The sequence below is a fragment of the Rana temporaria genome, chromosome 7, assembly GCF_905171775.1.
Source record: "Rana temporaria chromosome 7, aRanTem1.1, whole genome shotgun sequence".
In the NCBI taxonomy this organism is placed as follows: Eukaryota; Metazoa; Chordata; class Amphibia; order Anura; family Ranidae; genus Rana; species Rana temporaria.
In genome coordinates, this window is record NC_053495.1 from 88,773,898 (window position 1) to 88,797,015 (window position 23,118).

General features: G+C 44.0%; 1 protein-coding gene across 1 annotated transcript in view; it reads right to left on the bottom strand.

The window, feature by feature from the left end:
* Window positions 1-23,118, bottom strand: part of LOC120945468 (cytochrome P450 2D6) — an 88,055-nt gene that overhangs the window by 6,109 nt on the left and 58,828 nt on the right. Inside the window, exons 5-6 of the mRNA XM_040359627.1 lie at window positions 9,360-9,533; window positions 1,967-2,105 (exon numbers count right to left, since the gene is read on the bottom strand). Coding sequence (XP_040215561.1) covers window positions 1,967-2,105; window positions 9,360-9,533 — 313 coding nt within the window. The remainder of the gene's footprint in view (window positions 1-1,966; window positions 2,106-9,359; window positions 9,534-23,118) is intronic.

A 23,118-nucleotide genomic window follows, 5' to 3' on the forward strand; every position in this document is an offset into this window, starting at 1 on the left:
GGGTATCTGGACACATAAATAGGACCTCCTACTTCCAGTGACTACCATCGCTGGACCCCGGGACTGCTGTGGCTCTACCCAGCCCAGTGTACAGTAAGTTTCCCCTTCTCTATGTACTTTATTTCCTCTCTAGCCAGCCTTACCTTTACCCCCCCTCCCCCCCTTTCTTTTACCCCATTCACACGTTTTTCAATCCCTTTACAGGCACTGCAGGTTAGCATTATTACCCTGATGCTCCGTCAGGACAAGGTTTGGTCCCTCTCAAGAACATACACACCCACCAATTTGGCACAGTTGTATCCCAATATGTGCCACTACTGGGTTCCTGCTCCCGGAACTCTCCTATTCACTATTATCTCTTTTGTCACCAAGGTATTTATATACCACAATTTTCATTTTGTGTTCACTCATCCACCCCGCTTACCCCTTTACCAATCTTTCCATTCATTCCCTTCCCCCTCCCCTTCCTTCCTCGTCTTCCTCTCCCTTCCTCCCTCCCTTGCCCTTCCTGTCCCCATCTGGGCCCCCCTCCCTTTTTGTCCCCCGTCTTATCGTTTTTCACTCACCCATTTCACATTCACACTTTACTCTCTACCTTTCCATCACCTTATTGCCATGTTCACGCGTGTTACCACCCCCCCCCCTGTTTGCCCTAGGTTCGGTTCTATTGATGACAAATTATTTGTTTACATTAGACAAGCAGGAACCCCCACACTTTTGTCCCTTTTGGCCACTGCGGGGGTTCTTGTCTGGTCCCGCCCGCTGTACCCCACCGGCGGACCTTTTTTAGGTGAGCAATCTAACCTGTGGTTTTCCCCTTGTTTGTTTATACTGTTGTTTTTTAACCTATCATTGATGTACTGTTTAATTATTCCTAGATCTTCTCCTGATGAAGCAGTATAATCCGCGAAACTAGTTGAGATACTGTTACAACCCTCAACTCATCGCAATGTCTTCCCCTTTTGGGGACCTCTGTTTTGGTGCCATTGGATGGTTGTCACACTTTTAATTCTGTAACTGTCTTGCCTGTGCTTTGAAATAAAAATGTATACATTTTTTATATATTCTTATTTTATTTTGCAATTCTGTACCGGTACCGCGATAGTCCTAACTGGCCCCTTTTTCCCCTTCTTGGCTCTTTGGTTCGGGGACCTTAGACCCAAGTACCCTATATCTTCATCTCAAGGATGATGGTACCTCCCACTATAATATTAACTTATTTTACCCCTGAGGCTCTTTTCAAATCATTGTCTGGGTGTTCGTGTTTTCACTGATCTAGCAGAGATAAGCTGGCTTTACATGATACGGTATAAACATTACTGTTTTGGCAATAATGGTGGATAAATTAACTGAAAAAGCTGAGCAAGTGCTCAATGGAATTGCTGGTTTGTCTTTCAGCTTCCTGTGTTTCTGCTTCAGTACCCTACTATCTTGTGATTACCTGTTGTGACCCGGATTGTTCTTGACCTACTCTGCCTGCTTCCTGTGTTTGACCCCCAGCTTGCCTAAGGACTTCTCTACTCTGCCTGCTTCCTGTGTTTGACCCTCGGCCTGCTTATAGGACTACCTTGCTTGCCATCTCATGTTTAAGGTCCCAGCCTAGCCTCTCACACCGGATTGGTACCCAGCTGACCCCGACACGGTGCTCCAGTTTCCTTCCAGCGGTCACCACTCAAGTCACCTAAACCTGCTGGCGACCCGTGCCTCTCCGTGCCCTCCACCTACTGTATCACCTCCAGGGGTGGAGTGCGCTCAGCTGCAAGGAGAGCTGCTCTCAGCATCTCGGCCTCGGTGAGCACTCCTGACACATGTGTGTTATATGAATTCACATATGAAGGACAACTACTATTTTATTAACCAAAAAAACAAAGCCATGATTGGTATAGTTTGCTTGTCATTATCACTCTGTATGAAACATGGTGTTTGACCCCTTGTTGTTCCTGTATTACTAAGCACTGTTACTTACCTTGGATGTTGGGGTACAGTAGCATGTATAATAGTGCCCATCTCAAGGTGGTACTTGAAGTCCCTGTCCCGGCAGCAAATAAATCATATGTTGAATACAAGAGATTCTTTTCAGTAAAACTAGAATCACTCTCCTTTTCCTAAAATAAGAGAATATTAGAGATAAAAACATGAGCTTGTTTGGATTGTACGCAGCATCCTCTTGTTTTATATTATGTTTAAAATTACCAATAGACTCAATGTAAATTGTTAGACATGTGCAATTCGTTTAGTCCTGAATTAGTTTAACGAATTTTGACAAATTTCTGAAATTTCACATTTCCAAGGGTTAGGGTTAGTGGGTTAGGGTTAGGGCTTGGGGTTAGGGTTTAGGGTTAGAGGGTTAGGGTTTTAGGGTTAGGGTTGGGGTTAGAGGGTTAAGGTTAGGGTTTGTGTTAGAGCAGGGGTGTCAAATTCAAATTCATTGTGGGCCGCATCAGCATTATGATTGCCCTCAAAAGGGCCTTGTAAGATTAAATGTCCAGCGCATCCCCTCCCCATATATTGGCTGTCAAGAGCCACCCCACCATCAGAAGTTGAGCCCCCCACCCTCCCTTACATCACAGTGAATCCCCTTTCCTTATGCTGCTGCTGGGAAGAAGCCAGTTGCATTGCTTGAAAGCAGAAAGTAAGGGTCTGGAGGAGGACCAGAGGAGGGCTGGAGGTGTGAGGGCTACATAAAATGGCCCGGAGGGCTGGATTCGGCCCACAGGCCTTGTGTTTGACACCTGTGTGTTAGAAGGTTTGGGGTTAGGGGTTAGTGGTTAATTCCAAATTCGGAAATTCTAACATTTTGAATTTCGGAAATTTGAAAATTTGAACATTCGGAAATTTCAGAATTCCTGAGATTTAGAATATTATAGGGTTAGAAGGTTACAGTTGGGGTTAGAGGGTTAGGGTTAGAGGGTTCGGGTGAGGGTTATGGGTTAGGGCTAGGGTTAGGGTTAGGGTTAGTGGTTATTGGTTAATTCCAAATTCGGAAATTTAAAAATTCGAAATTCGAAATTTCGGGAATTTGGAAATTCTAAATTTTCAAGCGTTATGCGGCGTACCCACGGTCGTTTTTCGGCATGAAAAAACCCCCGAAATTTTTCAGCATGTCCAAAAAACAAAGTTTTTCCAACTTCATCATTAAAAACGATGTTGCCCACACACCATTGTTTAAAAAAAATGATGAACAAAGCGCAGTGACGTACAACATGTACGACGGCACTCTGAAGGGGAAGTTCTATTCGCCTTTGGGCTGCTTTTAGCTGATTCCTTGTTAGTAAAAGACGATTCGCGCTTTTTTGTCTGTTACAGCGTGATGAATGTGCTTACTCCATTATGAATGGTAGTTTTACCTGAACGAGTCGTTTTAGCCCACACACGTCGTTTTAGCCCACACACGATTATTTTTTACAACCCGAAAAACTTGATTTTAAAAAACAACGTTAAAAAATTCGATTATTTTTTTTTTGGTCATTTTTCAGAAGCCGAAAAACGATGTGAAGCCCACACACGATGATTTTAAATGACGTTTTTAAAAACTTTGTTTTTTTTCATGACGAAAAACGACCGTGTGTACGCGGCATGAGGGTTAGAGGGTCAGAGGGTTAGGGTTAGAGGGTTAAGTCTAGGGTTAGGGTTAGTGTGTTAGGGTTAGAGGGTCAGGGGTTAAGGGTTAATTCCAAATTCGATAATTCAAAAATTTGGAATTTTGGAAATTTAGAAATTTGAAAATTCGGGAATTTGGAAATTTCGAATTTTCAAGGGTTAGGGTTAGAGGGTTAGGGCTTAGGGTTATGGTTAAGGTTATAAAGGGTTAGGATTATAGGGTTAGGGGGTTAGGGTTAGAGTTATAGGGTTATGGATTAGTGGAATTAAGGGTTTCCGAATTCTGAATTTTTTGAATTTCCGAATTTCCATATTTTCACCTTTCCCGAATTTCCAAAAAAAGCAAAAAACGAATGAAACGAAAACGAAAACAAACAAACTTTTTCGACAGTGCACGTGTCTACAAATTGTATTAACATTTAGATTTTGTCATTTTTGCAGTCATACATTTTTTGGAAAAGTAGGCTTTAACCACTTCCCTACCCGCACATAGTCATATGATGTCCACATATGAGATCTGCCATCCTGGGTGGAAGTAATATGACGTCCTGGGCTTCCCGGCCATCTAGGGGGTGCACGTGCGCCCAAGGCATTGCTGGGGACCCGGTGCGCGTGCAAACACACAAATTTATGTCCTGTCAGCGGTAAGGAGACTGATTTGTGTTCCCAGTACAGAGGAACACAGATCGGTCTTCTCCCCTTGTGAGTCCCCTCCCCATACAGTTAGAATCACTCACTTGGGAACATTCTTAACCCCTTCAGCGCCCCCTAGTGTTAACCCCTTCCCTGCCAGTCACAGTCATACAGTAATCAGTGCAGTTTTATAGCACTAATCGATGTATAAATGTGAATGGTCCCAAAAATGTGTCATAAGTGTCCGATATGTCTGTCGCAATGTCACGGTCACAATAAAAATCACAATAAAAATCGCAGATCGCCACCATTACTAGTAAAAAAATAAAAATGCAATAAATCTATCCCCTATTTTGTAGACGCTATAACTTTTTTTGCGCAAACCAATCAATATACACTTATTGCGATTTTTTTTTTTTTTTTTACCAAAAATATGTAGAAGAATACGTATTGGCCTAAACTGTGGAAAAAAAAATTTTTATAGATTTTTTGGGGATATTTATTATAGCAAAAAGTAAAAAATTTTGTTTTTTTTCAAAATTGTCGCTCTATTTTTGTTTATAGCGCAAAAAATAAAAACCGCAGAGGTGATAAAATACCACCAAAAGAAAGCTCTCGTTGTGGGAACAAAAGAGAGTCAATTTTGTTTGAAAGCCATGTTGCACGACTGCGCAATTGTCAGTTAACCACTTCCGGACCGCCTCCTGCACATATACGTCGGCAGAATGGCACGGCTGGGCACAAGCACGTATATATACGCTCGAGTGCGGCGATCGGTCCCCGGAGCTGAAGAACGGGGAGAGCCGTGTGTAAACACGGCTTCCCCCGTGCTTCACTGTGGCGGCGTATCGATCGCGTCATCCCCTTTATAGGGGAGACACGATCGATGACGTCACACCTACAGCCACACCCCCCTACAGTTGTAAACACTCACAAAGTGAACCCTAACTCCTACAGCGCCCCCTGTGGTTAACTCCCAAACTGCAACTGTCATTTTCACAATAAAGAATGCAATTTAAATGCATTCTGAAAATGACAATGGTCCCAAAAATGTGTCAAAATTGTCTGAAGTGTCCGCCATAATGTCGCAGTCACGAAAAAAATCGCTGATCGCCGCCATTAGTAGTGTTGCTCACGAATATTCGTATTGCGAATATTCGGCTCGAATATGGCATATTCGAGTATTCGCGATATATTTCGAATTTCGTGGTGAATATTCGCAATTCCGAATATTCGCATTTTTTCAATTTTATTTTTAAAACAGATCACATCCTATCGACGTCTAAAAGCATTGCTGGTATGATTAGAGACCCTGGGCCGAGTAGCTAAGCTGAGGCGATCCTTTTATGTTGCCGAATTGAAAAAAAAAAAATTGCGAATTTTCGCTAATGCAAATGCGAAAATGATTGCGAATTTTCGATAACTGTGGTAGGAGAACTCTGATTGTCTCTGATGCAAAAGGGGGGGGCTTTGTGTATGTTTCTGTTATGAATATTTGTATGTTTGATATTATTTTTTTTTGTAAGAAGGAAAAAATTGCGCATACCTTAAAAAAAGGGGAGAATACAGCAGCAACTCAAAAATGTTATACAACATAAATTAATACAAGACAGAAAATGGAGTCGCTCTACAAGAATAAAAAATATGTCTAGTGACAAGACATGTGGGCAAATTATAAAATAAGCAAGCGCAAATAACTTGTGAAATACACAGTGAAAAAAATATATAAAGAAATATAGTCCCAATAATAGAAAAATAATCTTTCATAAAAATGTCTTTGATATGTGAAGTGAAAAAAAATCCAAAGCATGTAGCATGAACGTGTTCAATCTTCAAGGTGTTTGATTGACGAACGGCTGTGACAGATGGATAGAGTAAAGAATCACCACCAATGCAAAACACTTTTTATTTTCTATTGTAAAATATCAAGAATATTCTGAGCCAATCAGAGTGCTCCTTCCGCATTTGCCGAATATTCGCAATTATTTTGTATTGTAAAATATCAAGAATATTCTGAGCCAATCAGAGTGCTCCTTCCGCATTTGCCGAATATTCGCAATTATTTTGTATTGTAAAATATCAAGAATATTCTGAGCCAATCAGAGTGCTCCTTCCACATTTGCCGAATATTCGCAATTATTTTGTATTGTAAAATATCAAGAATATTCTGAGCCAATCAGAGTGCTCCTTCCGCATTTGCCGAATATTCGCAATTATTTTGTATTGTAAAATATCACGAATATTCTGAGCCAATCAGAGTGCTCCTACAGCATTTGTCGAAATTGCGCAGTAAATATCGCATTCGCATTTTGCGAAATTTCGAAAAAATATCAAGAATATTCTGAGCCAATCAGAGTGCTCCTACCGCAGTTATCGAAAATTCGCAATTATTTTCGCATTCGCAATAGCGAAAATTCGCAATCATTTCATTTCGATAAAATATCACGAATATTCAAATTTAGCGAATATATCTCGAATATTCGACTATATATTCGAGATATATCGCGAAATCGAATATGGCGTATTCTGCTCAACACTAGCCATTAGTAGTAAAAAAAAAAAAAATATGCAATAAAACTATCCCCTATTTTGTAAACGCTATAAATTTTGCGCAAACCAACCGATAAACGATTATTGCGATTTTTTTTACCAAAAATAAGTAGAAGAATACGTATCGGCCTAAACTGAGGAAAAAAAATATATATATGTTTTTGGGGGATATTTATTATAGCAAAAAGTAAAAAATATTGCATTTTTTTCAAAATTGTCGCTCTATTTTTGTTTATAGCGCAAAAACTAAAAACCGCAGATGTGATCAAATACCACCAAAAGAAAGCTCTATTTGTGGGGAAAAAAGGACGCCAATTTTGTTTGGGAGCCACGTCGCACGACCGTGCAATTGTCTGTTAAAGCGACGCAGTCCCGAACTGTAAAAACACCTTGGGTCTTTAGCCAGCATATTGGTCCGGGGCTTCAGTGGTTAAAGCAACGCAGTGCCGAATCGCAAAAAGTGCTCTGGTAAGGAAGGGGGTAAATTCTTCCGGGGCTGAAGTGGTTAATGATTTAATAATTAAAATATACATATTACATACTTCAATAAATCTGTAAGGAAATAAGAAAAGGATCAATCTTTTCACATTGTAGACCTCTAAAAAAACGTAACAAAACTCATCTTTTTTATATCAAATGCACTTATATATTATACATGGTTCTGTTTTGTTTTTTTACTTTTTTTCTCTTGTTTTCAGACTTCTTTTTTATCTTGTATATGCTCCCTATCTTCTAATGGTGCACCTCACGGCTACTAGTGCAGATCGAGCAGTGCCATTTTTCTGGTCACATGCTCTGCTCTGTGTACTACAGTTCCCGTAAAGCTGAATTTGTCTGCAGGTAGATGTGTTGTCCATTTCGGGGGCAAGCAGAAAAGGACGGCTACATTCACATATACATAGGGGCATGAAGGACAATTGTAACAATCTTAGAACAGGAGGTCAGAAAACAGCAGAAAAAAGCTTGCATTAGAGAGAAACAAGAGAGAAGAGCGATAGAAGGTACAGGCGGTCCCCTACTTACAAACATCCGACTTACAAATGACTCCTAATTACAAACGAAGGGAGACAACAGGAAGTGAGAGGAAATCTACACCTAGGAAGGAAAATTCTATATTGTAATGCGGCGTACACACGATCAATGGATTTTTTCATCGGAAAGCTGTCTTGCATACACACTGTCAGACTAAATTCCGACCGTCCAAAACGCGGTGACGTAAAACACAACGACGAGCCGAGAAAAATTAAGTTCAATGCTTCCGAGCATGCGTCAACTTTATTCTGAGCATGCGTGGAATTTTCTCTGACGGAATTTCACACAGACGATCGAAATTTCCCATCGGATTTTTTTCCATCGGCAGAATTTAAAACATGTTCTCTTTTTTTACTCTGATGGAAAAAAGTCAGATAGGGCCCACACACGATCGGAATTTCCGATGAAACAAGTCCATCTGACTTTTTTCATCGGAAAATCCGATCGTACTAATATGGGAAAAGGGCGTCTTCTCTCCACTGATGCTTTATCGCCAATCCTTGTTTCCCTAATAACCCAACATTTTCTGCATACACACAATCGAAAATTCCGACAACAAAACCGTGGATTTTTTTCCGACGGAATGTTGGTTCAAACTTGTCAGACGGTCAGACAAATGTTGTCGGAAATTCCGACCGTCAAGAACGCGGTCACAAACAACACTACAACGAGCTGAGAAAAATTAAGTTCAATGATTCCGAGCATGCATAGGATTTTTGTGCGTAGGAATTGCATACAGACGACTGGACTTTCCGACAAGAACTTTTGCCATCGGAAAAAATTTGAGAACCAGCTCTCAAATTTTTGCTGTCGGAAATTCCGACAGAAAATGTCCAATGGGGCCTACAGACAGTCAGAATTTCCAACCAAAAGCTCACATCGAACATTTTTTTTTTAACAAGAGAACACATCGAACATTTCTTGTCAAAAATTCCGACCGTGTGTACGCGGCATAACTCTACCCCCCTCCCCTCTCCAACGAGAGAACATCCCTTATGGAAATGGTGGGATGGAGTGGTGTTATGCAGTTCAATTTAGGAGGGAGCAGTCAGTAATAACACACATGGAATGCCTGGGTATAGACAGCTACGGGGGGCACTGAGAATGGAAGCAACACTGGCGAATTGAGTTGATATCCCACTGGAAGTATTTTTGGCACTGAACAGGGCCAGTGGCGCTGGTGCAGCAGATGATGGAATTTTCTGTTTCTCACAGGTAAGCAATGCCACTGCATTTTACCACTGATCACCAATGTACCCTATGTCTGGAGGATCACTATGGCACCCTGTGAACAATTGTATCATGTGAATATGTCCTTAGTACAATGTGATAAAATGAGAAGAGAAAAGAAAATGCCTGGTAGTCCAAATATATAAAGAATTATTAGAAGATTCCCCACTGTAAAGGCTATAATGTGGTTAGCTGTGTCTTCCCTTCCCTCCTACCGGATTATGTATGGTAATACTTGCAGCATCCACTTCTCCTGGTTAATCTGCACTGTGCATGTACACTTTTTTTTCCTTATGTTGTACCAGTTATTTTACCTTTTCCATCTCTAGTAAATAAGCATCAATAAAATCGCGAATATAATTGGGGTTATAGCTTTTCTTGTGTTCTGAAATGATTTCCTTTAAGAATTCCATTGCATCATGATCTGGTTTAACAACATAGTCAGCAAGCCATGGAATGTTCAACAGCCAAGGAATTTCATTTATAACCTAAAAAATAAAATCAAGAAAATTATTCTACAAACCTGTTCTTGCTTAATATTTCACTCATTGAAGCAATCATAGCATTTGGGGTCTTTTGTTGGAGCATTTGGAAATCAGTCTCTTGTTTATTGTAATTATCTAGCAAGCTGACTTCTTCCAGGTTGGTGATTCACCAAGTTGAGAATAAAAATCAAATATAACACCCAAGGAGCTTAGAAAATAGGTAATGGCAGCTCTCCTATTTCTGACCTAATCGGGCAGAGGTAACATCAACTCCTGTAGGGAAGAAGGTGCTGTATGCATTGCATTCCACTTTTGAGGTTGGACCCACTAACCAAAGCATAAAGGTATTACTCTGTGTGGCGTGATAACATCTTGCACCATGAAGGCTATGTTGATAAAGGAACATCTTCCCTCTCCTTTCTGTACACACTATGCTACTGGATGCTAGCCCTGCTGCTACTAATGGCTGACGGAGAGTGAACACTTGAACCCTATTTGTAGAGTGCCAGTACCATCTTAGGAGGCAGTTGGGTGTTGTATTGTGAGAGCATAGAGATTGGGATCTAATCTTAACCTTTTAAAGGGGCTTCTATTTAAGGTGAACATGGCAAAACTCCTAATGTCCTTTTTCCTTTCTCCCTTTCCCAAACAATACTAACTACCCTGCTTGGGTGGAGGGGGATTATGGTGTGGGGTTGTTTTTCAAGGGTTGGGCTTGGCCCCTTTTTTCTAGTGAAGGGAACTTTTAAGGCGTCAGCATAACAGGGATTGCATCATACCCCCCCCCCCACTTTACACTGTAATCAGACTACATTTCCCATCATGCTTTGCAAATTATAATTAATGTGGGAGGTACACTAGGCCTCTACATGTAAATGTGAACAAGCCCACTTTAACATAAATCACAACCCTCATTCTGCAGCCAGCAAGCTATACATAACACACGGTATGATAGGTTATAGCCCCTTATAAATGTAAAGCATGTCTGTTCTCTCCCCTCCAGCCACAACAGGAGATAATCATATTGCCTTTACTTACTTCATGTAACCATTACTGAACTGTAGACCCATCCCATAACTATATATTATACACTGTACTCTGCTGTAATTCAGTATTCAAAATATTGCTCCTGCTGCAGCTTTGCAGCAATCAGTGGCCCCCAGTGCAGCTCATCAGTGGCCCCCCGCTGCAGCTCATCAGTGGCCCCCAGTGCAGCTCATCAGTGATCTACCAGTGCATAGTGGGATCGTTATCACAAAACACCAGATGACACAACACGGATCTCTGGCCGTGACAGGTATTGAATGCGAGAACACAGACGACTGTAATCTCCCGCCGGATTGGCATAGTGCGCTGTTAATCACAATTCCGGCAGGAGATTACAGTGATCGGTGTTCTCGCATACAATACCTGTCACAACCAGAGATCCATGCTGTGTCATTCGGTCATCTGATAATGATCAGGCTATGCATTAAGGTAGCATGCGGCAGGGGGGGGGGCGCAGAGTGGAGAGGTGGAAAATGGCAGGGAGCAGAGGAGGAGGAGGAAGGGAGGAGAGAGGAAGAGGAGAACATCACCTCCATGGGCGGCACAGACTGGGGGCTGTGAAACCCCTCCGCCCACTACAGGAAATAAAAATACCTGCTCGCTGTGGATTGAATTACAAGTGGGAGTGTCAGACCACTGGCTGAGCTTAGGAGAGGGATAGAAGCCAGCAGTCTTACAAACAGGATGTCAGCAGGCAATAACGGTTTTTCAGCAAGTTCAGCAGCCTATTACAGAGGAACTACAAAGCTCCGTACAAAATGGATGGCAAAGTTGGTGAAGGTAGGAGATCAGCAACAAGGACATGGAAAAAAGTTTTTGTCCAGAGTTTTGCTTTAAGTGCATGACATAAACTTCAATTGTTTTTTGAAAGTAATACAAAGTCTATACAATTTATTTGGGGTTAAAGTTTTATTTTGGTAAAAACATGTTACTGTACTTATACTCTTGTAGATACTGAATATAGCCTTCAGAAAAAGCTTAACCTCCTTAGCGGTAATCCCGAGTCTGGCTGGGGGTGAATTTTATATACCAAAAGCGGTATCCCCGAGCCAGACTCGGCATTGCATTGCAGGATACAGGGGGAAGTTACTTACCTTGTCCCTGTATCCTGCGATGTGTCCCCACTGTGTGTGCAGGTTCCTCCGCTGTGTCTCCTCGCTCGATTCACAGTGCCGCCGAGCTCCGTTCCCTGCGACGTTATGACGCACGGGGACGGAGCTCGGTGCCAAATTCAAAAAGTGAAACACACAATACACATACAGTATACTGTAATCTTGCATATTAAAGTACTGTATGAAATAAATACACACCCCCTTTGTCCCTAGTTTTCTGCCCAGTGTTCTGCATGCAGTTTTATATAATAAAAACTGTTCTTTCTGCCTGGAAACTGGAGATTGTCCATAGCCACCAAAAAGTGTCCCTTTACATCAAAAGTGGTTTTAGAAAACAGCGATAATAAATTAGAATCACTTGCAGAATTGAGCGATAGCGATTTGTGGGGAAATTCGTCATCAAACAATAAAAATAATGACAGCGATAATTCTGCAACTGAGCAAATTTCAGTGTTTTTGATTTGATTACATTATTGAATCATTTTTATTATGATTACATTATTATTTATTATAATTATTTATATTTATTTATTATATTATAATTTATGATTTTGTGTTTCAAACTTTATTATACCTGGGATGTCTACTAGACTCTTGTTTGGACAGATTTAAGTGAGTTATTCCTAAAAATTGCAGGCCTACAATATAAAACGCCAAATTTCCATGCAAAAAATTGTACTGCTTTTGGTACAAAATTCCAGACATAATCATACCGCCAGGGAGGTTAAAGTGGAAGTCCAGGCTCTAATTAACTAAGCTTTAAATGGCTCCCACCCCCTTCTAACTCCTATACTACATACCCTGTAGAAAGAAGATGCATATTCTTACCTATTCTCAGAGGGCTATGATCGGGTCACGTGATCTCCACAGCGGGCAACTTCATGGAAGAGGAGAGAGCGCTGGAAAGGCTGAAATGCCTGGGTGGTGACATCACCCATTGGCATACTATGTGGCATCCGTTGCCTACTCTCCCCTGAAGCCACCACTGGGCACCAATCACGTGACCAGACCAGAGTGCTTTAACAATAGTTCTGTATAAACATCTTTCATCTACAGGGTAGTTAGTATAGACATTAGAAGGAGGTAGGCAGAGGCGGCTCTCTAAATAGGCGGTCACCTTAGGCCTCGTCCCCACAGGGGCTTTGCGGCTGCCTAATTTGCCCATACTGCAACCTCGGCTCGATGATTCCCCGGGACCGTCATGCAATATCCATTCTCGTCCCGGCAAATCAGAGTCCCACGATGCCCACGGCATACGAGAACGGAGACACCCCGGGTGTGCACTGTGCATTGCAGCCCAGCATCTCTCCCCAGCTGCCTGGCACACACACAGCATGCACTGTGGAGTGGAGCAAACTGAACCCGCCCCTCGTCCTCCTCCTGTGCTGTGATGTTTTCCTGCGTACAGGGGTCAGAGGAGGAGGAGGGAAGGAGGCACACCACCAGTACCGAGAGCGCCCTGATCTGAGGTCTGTGTAATCTAAAAGTGAGTCTTGGAGAGGAGGGGGGACAAGCAAGAGTGGTGGAGTGATTTGGAGGAGAGGATATCAATCCACCCCCATCCCATCCCAGCTCCATCCACCCAACCCCATCCACCCCATCCCAGCTCCATCCACCCCCTGTCCCACCCCAATTCCATCTATTCCCCGATCCCATCCTGGCTCCATCCACCCCACCTCAATCCCATCCCAGGTCCATCCACCCCAACCCCCCAATACCATCCCGGGTCAATCCGTCCCCCCGATCCAATCCCAGCACCATCCCATACCACCTCCATCCACCCCCAACTCATCCCACCTCCATCCACCCCACCCCAATCCTATCCCGGCTCCAGCCACCCCCCGATCCAATCCCAGCTCCATCCATTCCCCCGATCCCATTCTGGCTCCATCCACCCCATTCCAATCCCATCCCAGCTCCATTCATTCCTTGGTCCCATCCCGCATCCATCCATCCTTCCGATCCAATTCCAGCTCCATCCATCCCCCATTCCTATCCCGGCTCCATCTATCACACCGATCCCATCCCAGCTCTATCCATCCCCGATCCCATTCTGGTTACATCCATTCCCCTGATCCCATTCCAGCTCTATTCCCCCCCCTCACTCCCATCCCAGCCACAAAGGGGGTGGCTCTAGGCACCCCACAAGAGATGTGGATAAATGCTCCCACAAATTAGTGCCCCCCCTACCAGGCAAGTTAGTGGAGCAAAGTGTGGGTTCAAAGACACAGGGCCGGTTCACACCATGAATCAATGAGGAACGCACTGTGCAATTCACATGTGACCCAAGTGCAGTGCAAATTCAGCCCATTCATGTCTGCAGTCTCTGACCATCTCTTGCAGTGGCAGCCCGTCTATTAGCCTAGGTTCACACTGATGTGATGAGGGAACCAGTGCGATTACAGCGCTGGTTTCCGCATCGCATCTCCCCGCAGGCAGTTCACACTGTCTTCTGCGAACTGCTGCGGGTATCAATACATTGTTAATGACACACACAGATCAGTTCACAGATTGCAGTGCGAACTGTGAACTCGCAAAAGAATCAGATCGCATAGGTGAGAACATCCATGAAAACCGATTCCAGTGCGAAGGGGAAAAAGTCCCTGCACTTTTTTTTCCTGTGAATCTAATGCGAGTTCAACCATACAACTGTATGGCTGAACTCGCATCTCACAGACATTGCATGTTTTTGCCACTGCGGGTGCGAGACCCATGCAATGTCTGCGATCACACTAGTGTGAACCTGGGCACACAGGCACCGCTCTCTCTATCACGCCACCCCCCTACATGTATAACGTAGAGAGTCATGCATAGCATGACTCTATCCACGGCCGCTGCCTTTGCCACCCCCTATTCAGGCACCAAGCACCTTTTAGGACGCCGGGTGCCTGAATTACAGCGGTGGGGGTGTTTTTTGAAGCACCCGATTAGAGTCATAGGCTCTAATAAATGTGTTAAAAATGCAGATAGATGCGCAACCAAATAATTATGCAACCAAAGTACAAATGAATAAATGCTATGTGTGTACACAAAAACCTAACAAAATAGGTATAAAAATATAATTTCAAATCAGCTACAAGAGTTTTGCTGTAATCAAAGAGGCAGAGATGCAAATCTTCATCCTATGCTTCCACACGGCAGATGAGAAATAATAGGTATACAAAAGGGCCGCTTATCGGATCTGTTGGATCTCTGTCACAGAGATCAAATGAGCTCAGCACATGTGGGATCACTCAGGTAACAGCAACAGCTGATCACACATTCCTCCAGATCCTCTCCTCCACTAGCCGTCTGGGGACTACAACCGATCTCCTTCAGAGTCTTAGTATGGATGGGATCGCTTATAGAGCATTATGGGGAAGCATTTTTAAAAGAGGAAAAGAATGCTTCATGGTGCAGTAAGTTCTTTAAAACCAATACCCTTTATTCCAAGTGCTGGGTAACTGAAATCATAAAGCTTTTGACAAAAATGTTTCAAACGCACAAGTAAAAATAGCCAGCCGTAACAGAGATTTAACAGATCCAGTAAGCGACCCTTTTGTATACCTACTATTTCTCATCTGCCATGTGGTAGCATAGGATGAAGATTTGCATCTCTGCCCCTTTGATTACAGCAAAACTCTTGTAGCTGATTTGAAATGGACACTGTTTTTGCTTTCTATTGAATTTGAAATTATATTTTTATACCTATTTTGTTAGGTTTTTGTGTACACACATAGGGCCAGATTCTCGTACAGCGGCGTATCTATAGGCGGACGTAACGTATCCGATTTACGTTACGCCTCCGCAACTTAGACGGGCAAGTGCAGTATTCTCAAAGCACTTGCTCCGTAAGTTGCGGCGGCGTAGCGTAAATCGTCTGGCGTAAGCCTGCCTAATTCAAATGTGGAACAGGGGGGCGTGTTTTATGTAAAATATCCATGACCCGGCGTGATTGATGTTTTCCACGAATGGCGCATGCGCCGTCCGTGGACATATCCCAGTGTGCGTTGCTCCAAATACGCCGCAAGGACGTATTGGTTTTGACGTGAACGTAAATGACATCCAGCCCCATTCACGGACGACTTCCGCAAACGACGTAAAATATTCAAAATTCGACGCGGGAACGACGTCCATACTTAACATTGGTACGCCGCATGTACGCCACCATATAGCAGGGGTAACTTTACGCCAGGAAAAGCCTAACGTAAACGGCGTATTTGTACTGCGTCGGCCAGGCGTACGTTCGTGAATTCGCGTATCTAGCTGATTTACATATTTCTAGGCGTAAATCAGCGTACACGCCCCTAGCGGCCAGCGTAAATATGCAGTTACGATCCGACTGCGTAAGAGACTTACACCGGTCGGATCTAATAGAAATCTATGCGTAACTCATTCTATGAATCAGGCGCATAGATACGACGGCACAACTCAGAGATACGACGGCGTATCTGGAGATACGTCGTCGTATCTCCTTTGTGAATCTGGGCCATAGCATTTATTAATTTGCACTTTGGTTGTATAATTATTTGCGCATCTATCTCCATTTTTAACACATTTATTTTAGATGATTATGCAAGCTACATAGTAGTTGCAGCACTGTCACTCACTTTATTCAGTTTCAGATACCAATTTCTCTTTAGGAAAAAGTACTAAAGGTTTTTTGCACAATTGCATTTTTTTGCACTTTGGCCACGTCACCTGCCACATGTTGCGGATTGTCACTTGCCACCTCACCTGCCACATGTTGTAGATTGTCACTTGTCACATGTTGCGGATTTTCACTTGCCACGTCACCTGCCACAAGTTGTGGAATGTTACTTGCCTGCCACCAGATGCAGATTGTTACTTGCCCCCTCATCTGCCACACCTTGCGGATTGTCACTTGCTATGGTGGTGTTTTGCTTGTCAGGCAGCAGAGAGATGATGTAATCACTCTGCTGCCTGCACAGTGAGGGCGGAAGTTACTGCAGGGATGCACGGCGGGCGCGGGGCGGTAAGAGATGATGCAGGGCGGCCGCCGGCTTGTTGATTGCCCAGCCGCCCGCTCACCCACAGAGCCGACCAGCTAAACCGCCCACTCTCTGACTCTCACTCGCAGCCTGCCCACATACCGAGGCACCCGGCAGCTCACGCTGCTCAGACTAATTTCTCGGGGTGGCAATTGCCCCGTTGCCTCCCCTGGATCCGCTCCTGATTGGAAATGGTCTGGAGGTGATGACATCATGCAAGCCACTTTCCAGCGGTCGTGTAAGAGCTGACAGCTGGCCGGTAGTCCTATTAATGTTATATTGTATCTGTGCTGAATACAAGCCATGCCATAATTTTTACAACGTTAAATACAAATTTGAATACTTGATGAGCTTCACTATGGTAGTCTATTCTTTTAAAGTTTACGAGTCACATATTGGGATCAGTTGCCGATTGACCATCGCTCCTCATTGGATGATTAGCTCTCCATGTTATTTATGGTCCTACATATTCAGTAAGAGGCGAATGCCAAGAGGGTGTTGCTGGATCCCCCTTTTTATTTGAATCACACAGTGCACTTTTTGGATGGTTGATTTAACCCACCTAAGGACTGTTAACCATTTATAAACTCTTGATGATTGATTTGTGGATTTAAGCTCTCTCGCAAGCTGTTATTAGGCACAATATATTCATGCATGTTTGTAAGTCATATAATTATTTATGCATTTTTTTAAGGATGTTATTTAAGGAGGCCTGGCCGGGATGTGAGCCAGAGAGGACGTGTGCCTGAAGAGCTCAGTGCAAATCCTGCAGTTTTGTCCTGATAAACCGCTCGTTTTCCGTTGTGGGGACCACTAGCGGCTTCTCCTTCCACCCTGGATCCCTCTGCAGCAGCAATTATGTCCGCAAAAGGCCGGGGAAAGGCACACATCGTCGCAAAGCCACAGAGACAGGGTAAGGGGCGGGCCGCATGCTCTCCGGGCGCCATCTTAGGCTCTGCTTCTGGAGCACAGCGTGGAGGGAGGAAGGAACAGAGCCCAGTGAGTCCTCCTGTGGCCATGGCGTCTCCAGCGGAGGAGATTGAGGCTCCTCTGTGCCCTACATTGTTAGAGGCAACTCTGGAGGCAATCACAAAGCCCATCCTGGCAGCAATTGAGGGATTTAAATCCATGCTCATAATAAGGGTGGAACAGCTAGCATCTGAATGCACCCTCATCCGCCATGACTTCAGAGGGAGACTCACCGAAGCTGAGGGTTGGATAAGCAATGTGGAGGATCAGTAGGGCACCCACTCCTCGCAGATCACTGAATTGCAGTACCTGGTGAACACGCTAGTCCATAAATTGGACAACGCTGAGAACAGACAGAGGCGTAATAATATACGCATGGTGGGACTACCTGATGGGGCAGAGGGCTCCTGCCCAGCAATCTTTGCTAAATCCCTGTTTAAAAATATACTGAACTTACCTGACATGCCACCCACCTATGTGGTTGAAAGAGCCCATAGGGTCCCTACAGACTGCCGCCCAAAGGGTGCCCCATTGCGGCAATTCTTAGTCCGGTTCCTAAATTACCAAGACAGGTATATGATCTTAGCCGAGGCTCAGAAGCATCCAGAATTACCATATGAAAATACTAAAGTAATGTTCTTTCTGGATTCCTCGGCTGAGATACAGAAACGATTCAGATGGTTTAATGAGGTGAGACGCCGGCTGAGTGAAAAAGACATCAAATACAGTATGCTATACCCCAGCAGACAAAGGCATCGTGCAATTCTTTGACACACCTATGGAAGCCAGTGATTGGATCAATGGACTGTGAGTAAAGGGCCGCAAGCCTGAGGATGAAGTTGTTTTGTTTCCTTTCATTTGTTTTAACTGTTCTGTATTTTCCGGTTCAAGGGGTGGGGCAGAGATGGGGGGACTGTGGACTGTGTCCTGCACCTGCAACTACAACATGAGCAGATGTCGTTATTGGACTTGGTATTTGTTTAAAGCCCTGCACATCTCCCCCAGTAGGTTTACCACAAATCCTGGAGGACGGAGGAGGGCGTGTTCCCCCCAAACGGGCTCCAATCCAGGTGCCCTGTTTCCCCCAGCCTCTCACCTCTGGCTGGCTTACAATTAAGCCTCTTATATAAACCCAATGGCAGCAGCTCCTCTATAGCAATGCGATTTTCACCACAGGCAGGTCCCTTTAAGTCCACAGCAGCAGCGTCTATGACCCCTTTCCCTTGGACCAGCAGAGTACATAGAGGAAGGAACATGCTCCAATAGTGTAAAAACATACAGCAACTTTATTTTAAAAGAACGTAAAAGAACTTACATTTAAAAAGATGACACAGGCATCAAACAGTAACGATACCCTATGATTAAGTGGCGTGTACAGCCACTTAACGCGTGAGAGAGTGGAGCCGGTGGTGACGTGACTGACGTTATCTCCGCTCTCAGCCGGGAGCGGAGAAGTTACTGTTTGATGCCTGTGTCATCTTTTTAAATGTGAGTGCTTTTACGTTCTTTTAAAATTAAGTTGCTGTATGTTTTTACACTATTAGAGCGTGTTCCTTCCTCTATGTACTCTGCTGGGAGCCATTGGTCCAAGGGAAAGGGGTCATAGACGCTGCTGCTGTGGACTTGAAGGGACCTGCCTGTGGTGAAAATCGCATTGCTATAGAGGAGCTGCTGCCAGCTAGAGGTGAGAGGCTGGGGGAAACAGGGCACCTGGATTGGAGCACCTTGTGATATTGTTTTGGAGCACCTTGGAAATAATTTTGGACATTATTTTTGGACTGCATCATATTGGAGTTTGGCCATATTGCTATTTGCATAGAGACTTTAATTTTCACATTGCATGAAGACTGCTTTATTTATAATTATTTATTAATTTTCACTTACTATATTTATATATGAGTTATTTTTACACTTATATATATTTTTTTCACGTATATTTTATTAATTTTTATTGATTGGAATTATTTGCACCATTTCCACAAAGCTTTTACAGCATTATTTTGCTGCCTATTGTGTGTTTACTACCACTGGATTATATGCACTATATTTATTATTTGTTATATTAATTATCGTGTTATTAGTAAGCGCCCCAACACCCTACCTTTTTACAGTTTTTGCATCAGTGTGTGAACACTATTTTAGTTGTGGCTGCTGCTATAGATTATTTATTCATATTTATTAATAGTGTGGTTTGCGCAGTAGTTCCCCCCTTTTTTATTATTTGGTTGGTAAAGCAGGACACCCCGCTAAGAACCACTTTGTCGCTGATAGAGGAGCTGATGGCAACCTGAAAAGATTGCCATATCCTCACTATCCATGACTAAGGACTAATGTCTGAAACGCGTAGGCTGTTTTACAGCTTTGTATATGGATTTAATAAAGAAATACCATTTTGGATGTCATCCTGTATGACCATCCCTTTCCAAATCCTCACTATTACCTGTGAAGAACTGATGTGAAGTGTTCAGCAGACAAAAAAAATTACATGGACAGCTGGGAAGATTGCTGCCTGTGTTCTTTGTTGTTCACAGACTAGGCCGGCCTAACACCCTTACCTGTCTTACATGGATGTTCCATTCCCAACTGAAGAACTTTGGGTGAGACCTAATGCTGTTGGCTAAATTTGTAAGGGCTCCTCCTACCAGAGACTCTTGAAAAAAAATGACTTTGATTGTCTCTGTCATGCAGGCTCATAACCCTCTGCTGACAGACTATACAGATTAGATAGCAAGGTAGAGATAGGAATGTGTTGTTTTTTTTCGTTGCTGTGTTTACAGGTAACGTTGTGGACGGCCGTTTACCCTGCTGTGTGATGGACTCAACATTTTCAAGCTTTCTGAGAGGGCTTTCATTTAGTGGGAGCAGGGTCAGATTAAGAACATCATGGGCCTGGTGCTGAGGATTTTGGTGGACCTTTTATAAATAATAAATATACAAAAAAAAATGTGTTATAACAAATTAAATTAAAGAGAGAGAGGGAGGATGAGAAAGAGAGAGAGAGGATGAGAGAGGGGTGAGGGGTAAGGGAGGGAGGATGAGATAGAAAGGGGGGATGAGAGAAAGAGGATGCGCATGAGCATGTATGGGAATGACATCAATGCAGCCCAGCCAAGGCAAGTGACCGAAGGCACAGAGCCCAGAAGGAAGACCGGGTGAAGATGGAAGCGCCCAGGACCTGCCGGACAGATCACAGATCGAAGCACTGGAAGGCTCAGTCTGACAATTTAAGTGTACCCTAATGTGCTAATATGCTGTGCATATTTGTACCCTATGGCATAACCTACCACAGGGCCTCTAAAAAGTAGTAATCTTAGCAAAGTTTACTACCGCTTTATTATCACAGGAACCCAGGAGCCTCTCATGGGGCCCCCTACTGACCCGGTGGCCCTTGGGCAGTGCCTAAGTGCATAGTTGCCAACATTTCAAAAATATTTTTAAGGGACACTTTTTTTTACAAGTGCTATATTTAGAGTAGCTGAGATCTCCTGTGTTCCTCTATACATCACAGTAGAAATCACAAAATTAAATGAGTACTAATAATGGGCAAAACAAATATGAGGACTGAGAAGATTTCCTTAAAGTGGAGGTTCCATCAAAAAAACAATTTTGCTTTAAACTGTAGCTTACGACTAAATTTTTTTTTTTTACTCATCTGGAAATGCCTGTTGCTATGCGGTCCCACAAAATCTGCCTTTGAAACCACCTAGGATTCTGACATCATCTCCCTCTAATGCTCCTGGGAAATGTGTGTCATCATTTCCCAGGATGCAATGCGCTGTCCAATTATCACTCCCCATCCAAGACTTCCAGGAAGTAAGTGCCTGTAGGCTTCACAATGCCCACAATCAAAATGACAACTGTGTAGACATAGTTTTATAAACTATCTTTTTTGAATATCTATGCGGATCGGCGGCAGATTGTAAAATAGTAAGTGACCAGATTTATATTATAAAAACACAGGATGAAAGGACATACATTTAAAAAATGCTAATTGTGGTTGGAACTCTGCTTTAAGTTGAACTAACAAAAGTGTGCCCATTCTAAAGCTGGTAATATTAAGGATATTCAGTATTATTTTAAAGAACTGTTTTTGTGGGTAAGAGGCGTAGGAGAGGAGTAGGGACGGTATAAAACTGGAAAGTATGTGCATGTGATGGAGAGGAATGTGGAGGGTCTAACAGTGGGCACTATGTACAGGAGAGGAGTGTGGAGGGTATGACAGTGGGCAGTATGTACAGAAGAGGAGTGTGGAGGGTATGACAGTGGGCAGTATGCACAGGAGAGGAGTGCGGGGGGTATGACAGTGGGCAGTATGCACAGCAGAGGAGTGTGGAGGGTATGACAGAGGTTGGTATGTACCATAGAGGAGTGTAGAGGGTATGGAAGTGGGCAGTATGTACAGGAGAGAAGTGTGGAGAGTATGACAGTGGGCTTTATGTACAGGAGAGGAGTGTGGAGGGTATGATGGGAGGCGGTATGTACAGGAGAGGAATGTGGAGAGAAAGATAGTTGGCAGTATGTGTGAAGGGTAAGGTTGTGTTACAGTATGTACAGGAGAGGAGTGTGGAGGGTATGACAGTGAGCAGTATGTACAGGAGAGGAGTGTGGAGGGTATCACAGTGGGCGGTATGTACAGGAGAGGAGTGTTGATGGTATGATAGTGGGCAGTATGTACAGGAGAGGAGTGTAGAGGGTATGATGGGGGCAGCATCTACAGGAGAGGAGTGTGTAGGGTATGATAGTGGGCAGTATGCACAGGAGAGGAGTGTGGAGGGTATGACAGTGAGCAGTATGTACAGGAGAGGAGTGTAGATGGTATGATACTGAGCAGTATGTACATTGAATGAGTGTGGAGGGTAAGACAGTGAACAGTATGTACAGGAGAAGAGTGCGGAGGATATGACAGTGGGCAGTATGTACAGGAGAGGAGTGTAGACAGGGATGGACTGGCCATTGGGACTACAGGGAGTTTCCCGGTGGGCCGATGGCTCAGTGGGCCGGCTTCAGTGACAGCGGACCGCCGCCCCCCTCTGCTCCTCTGTCTCTCCCTTCCCACAGCGCTCACCTCCTCTCCCTTCCCACAGCGCTCACCTGGGGGGAACAAAGGAGCAGGGGGAGGACCAGAGGAGCATGGGGGAAGGGGACAGACAGCTGACTCAACAGCTATGGCCTGGGAGTTTCTCACTTCTGCCTAATCTTGTCCCATAAGGGGGGGCACCAAACTGATTCTTTGCCCCGGGTGAAATAATGTCTAGCTTCCCCACTGGTACTGCCTATAAGAGTACCGGTACCAGCCGTTCTACTCTGATGAAGTAAAACAGCTAGCGGCTAGTGAAGGGGGGAGAGTGGCTTGGGTGGCCAGGGGGGGTGCGGGTGGCCAGGGGGGTGTCCAGCCACTGTGGGAGAGACCTGTCAAAGTGGGCCAGTCTGGATGAAGTCCAAGGCCAAATTTTTTTCCCAGTCCAGCCC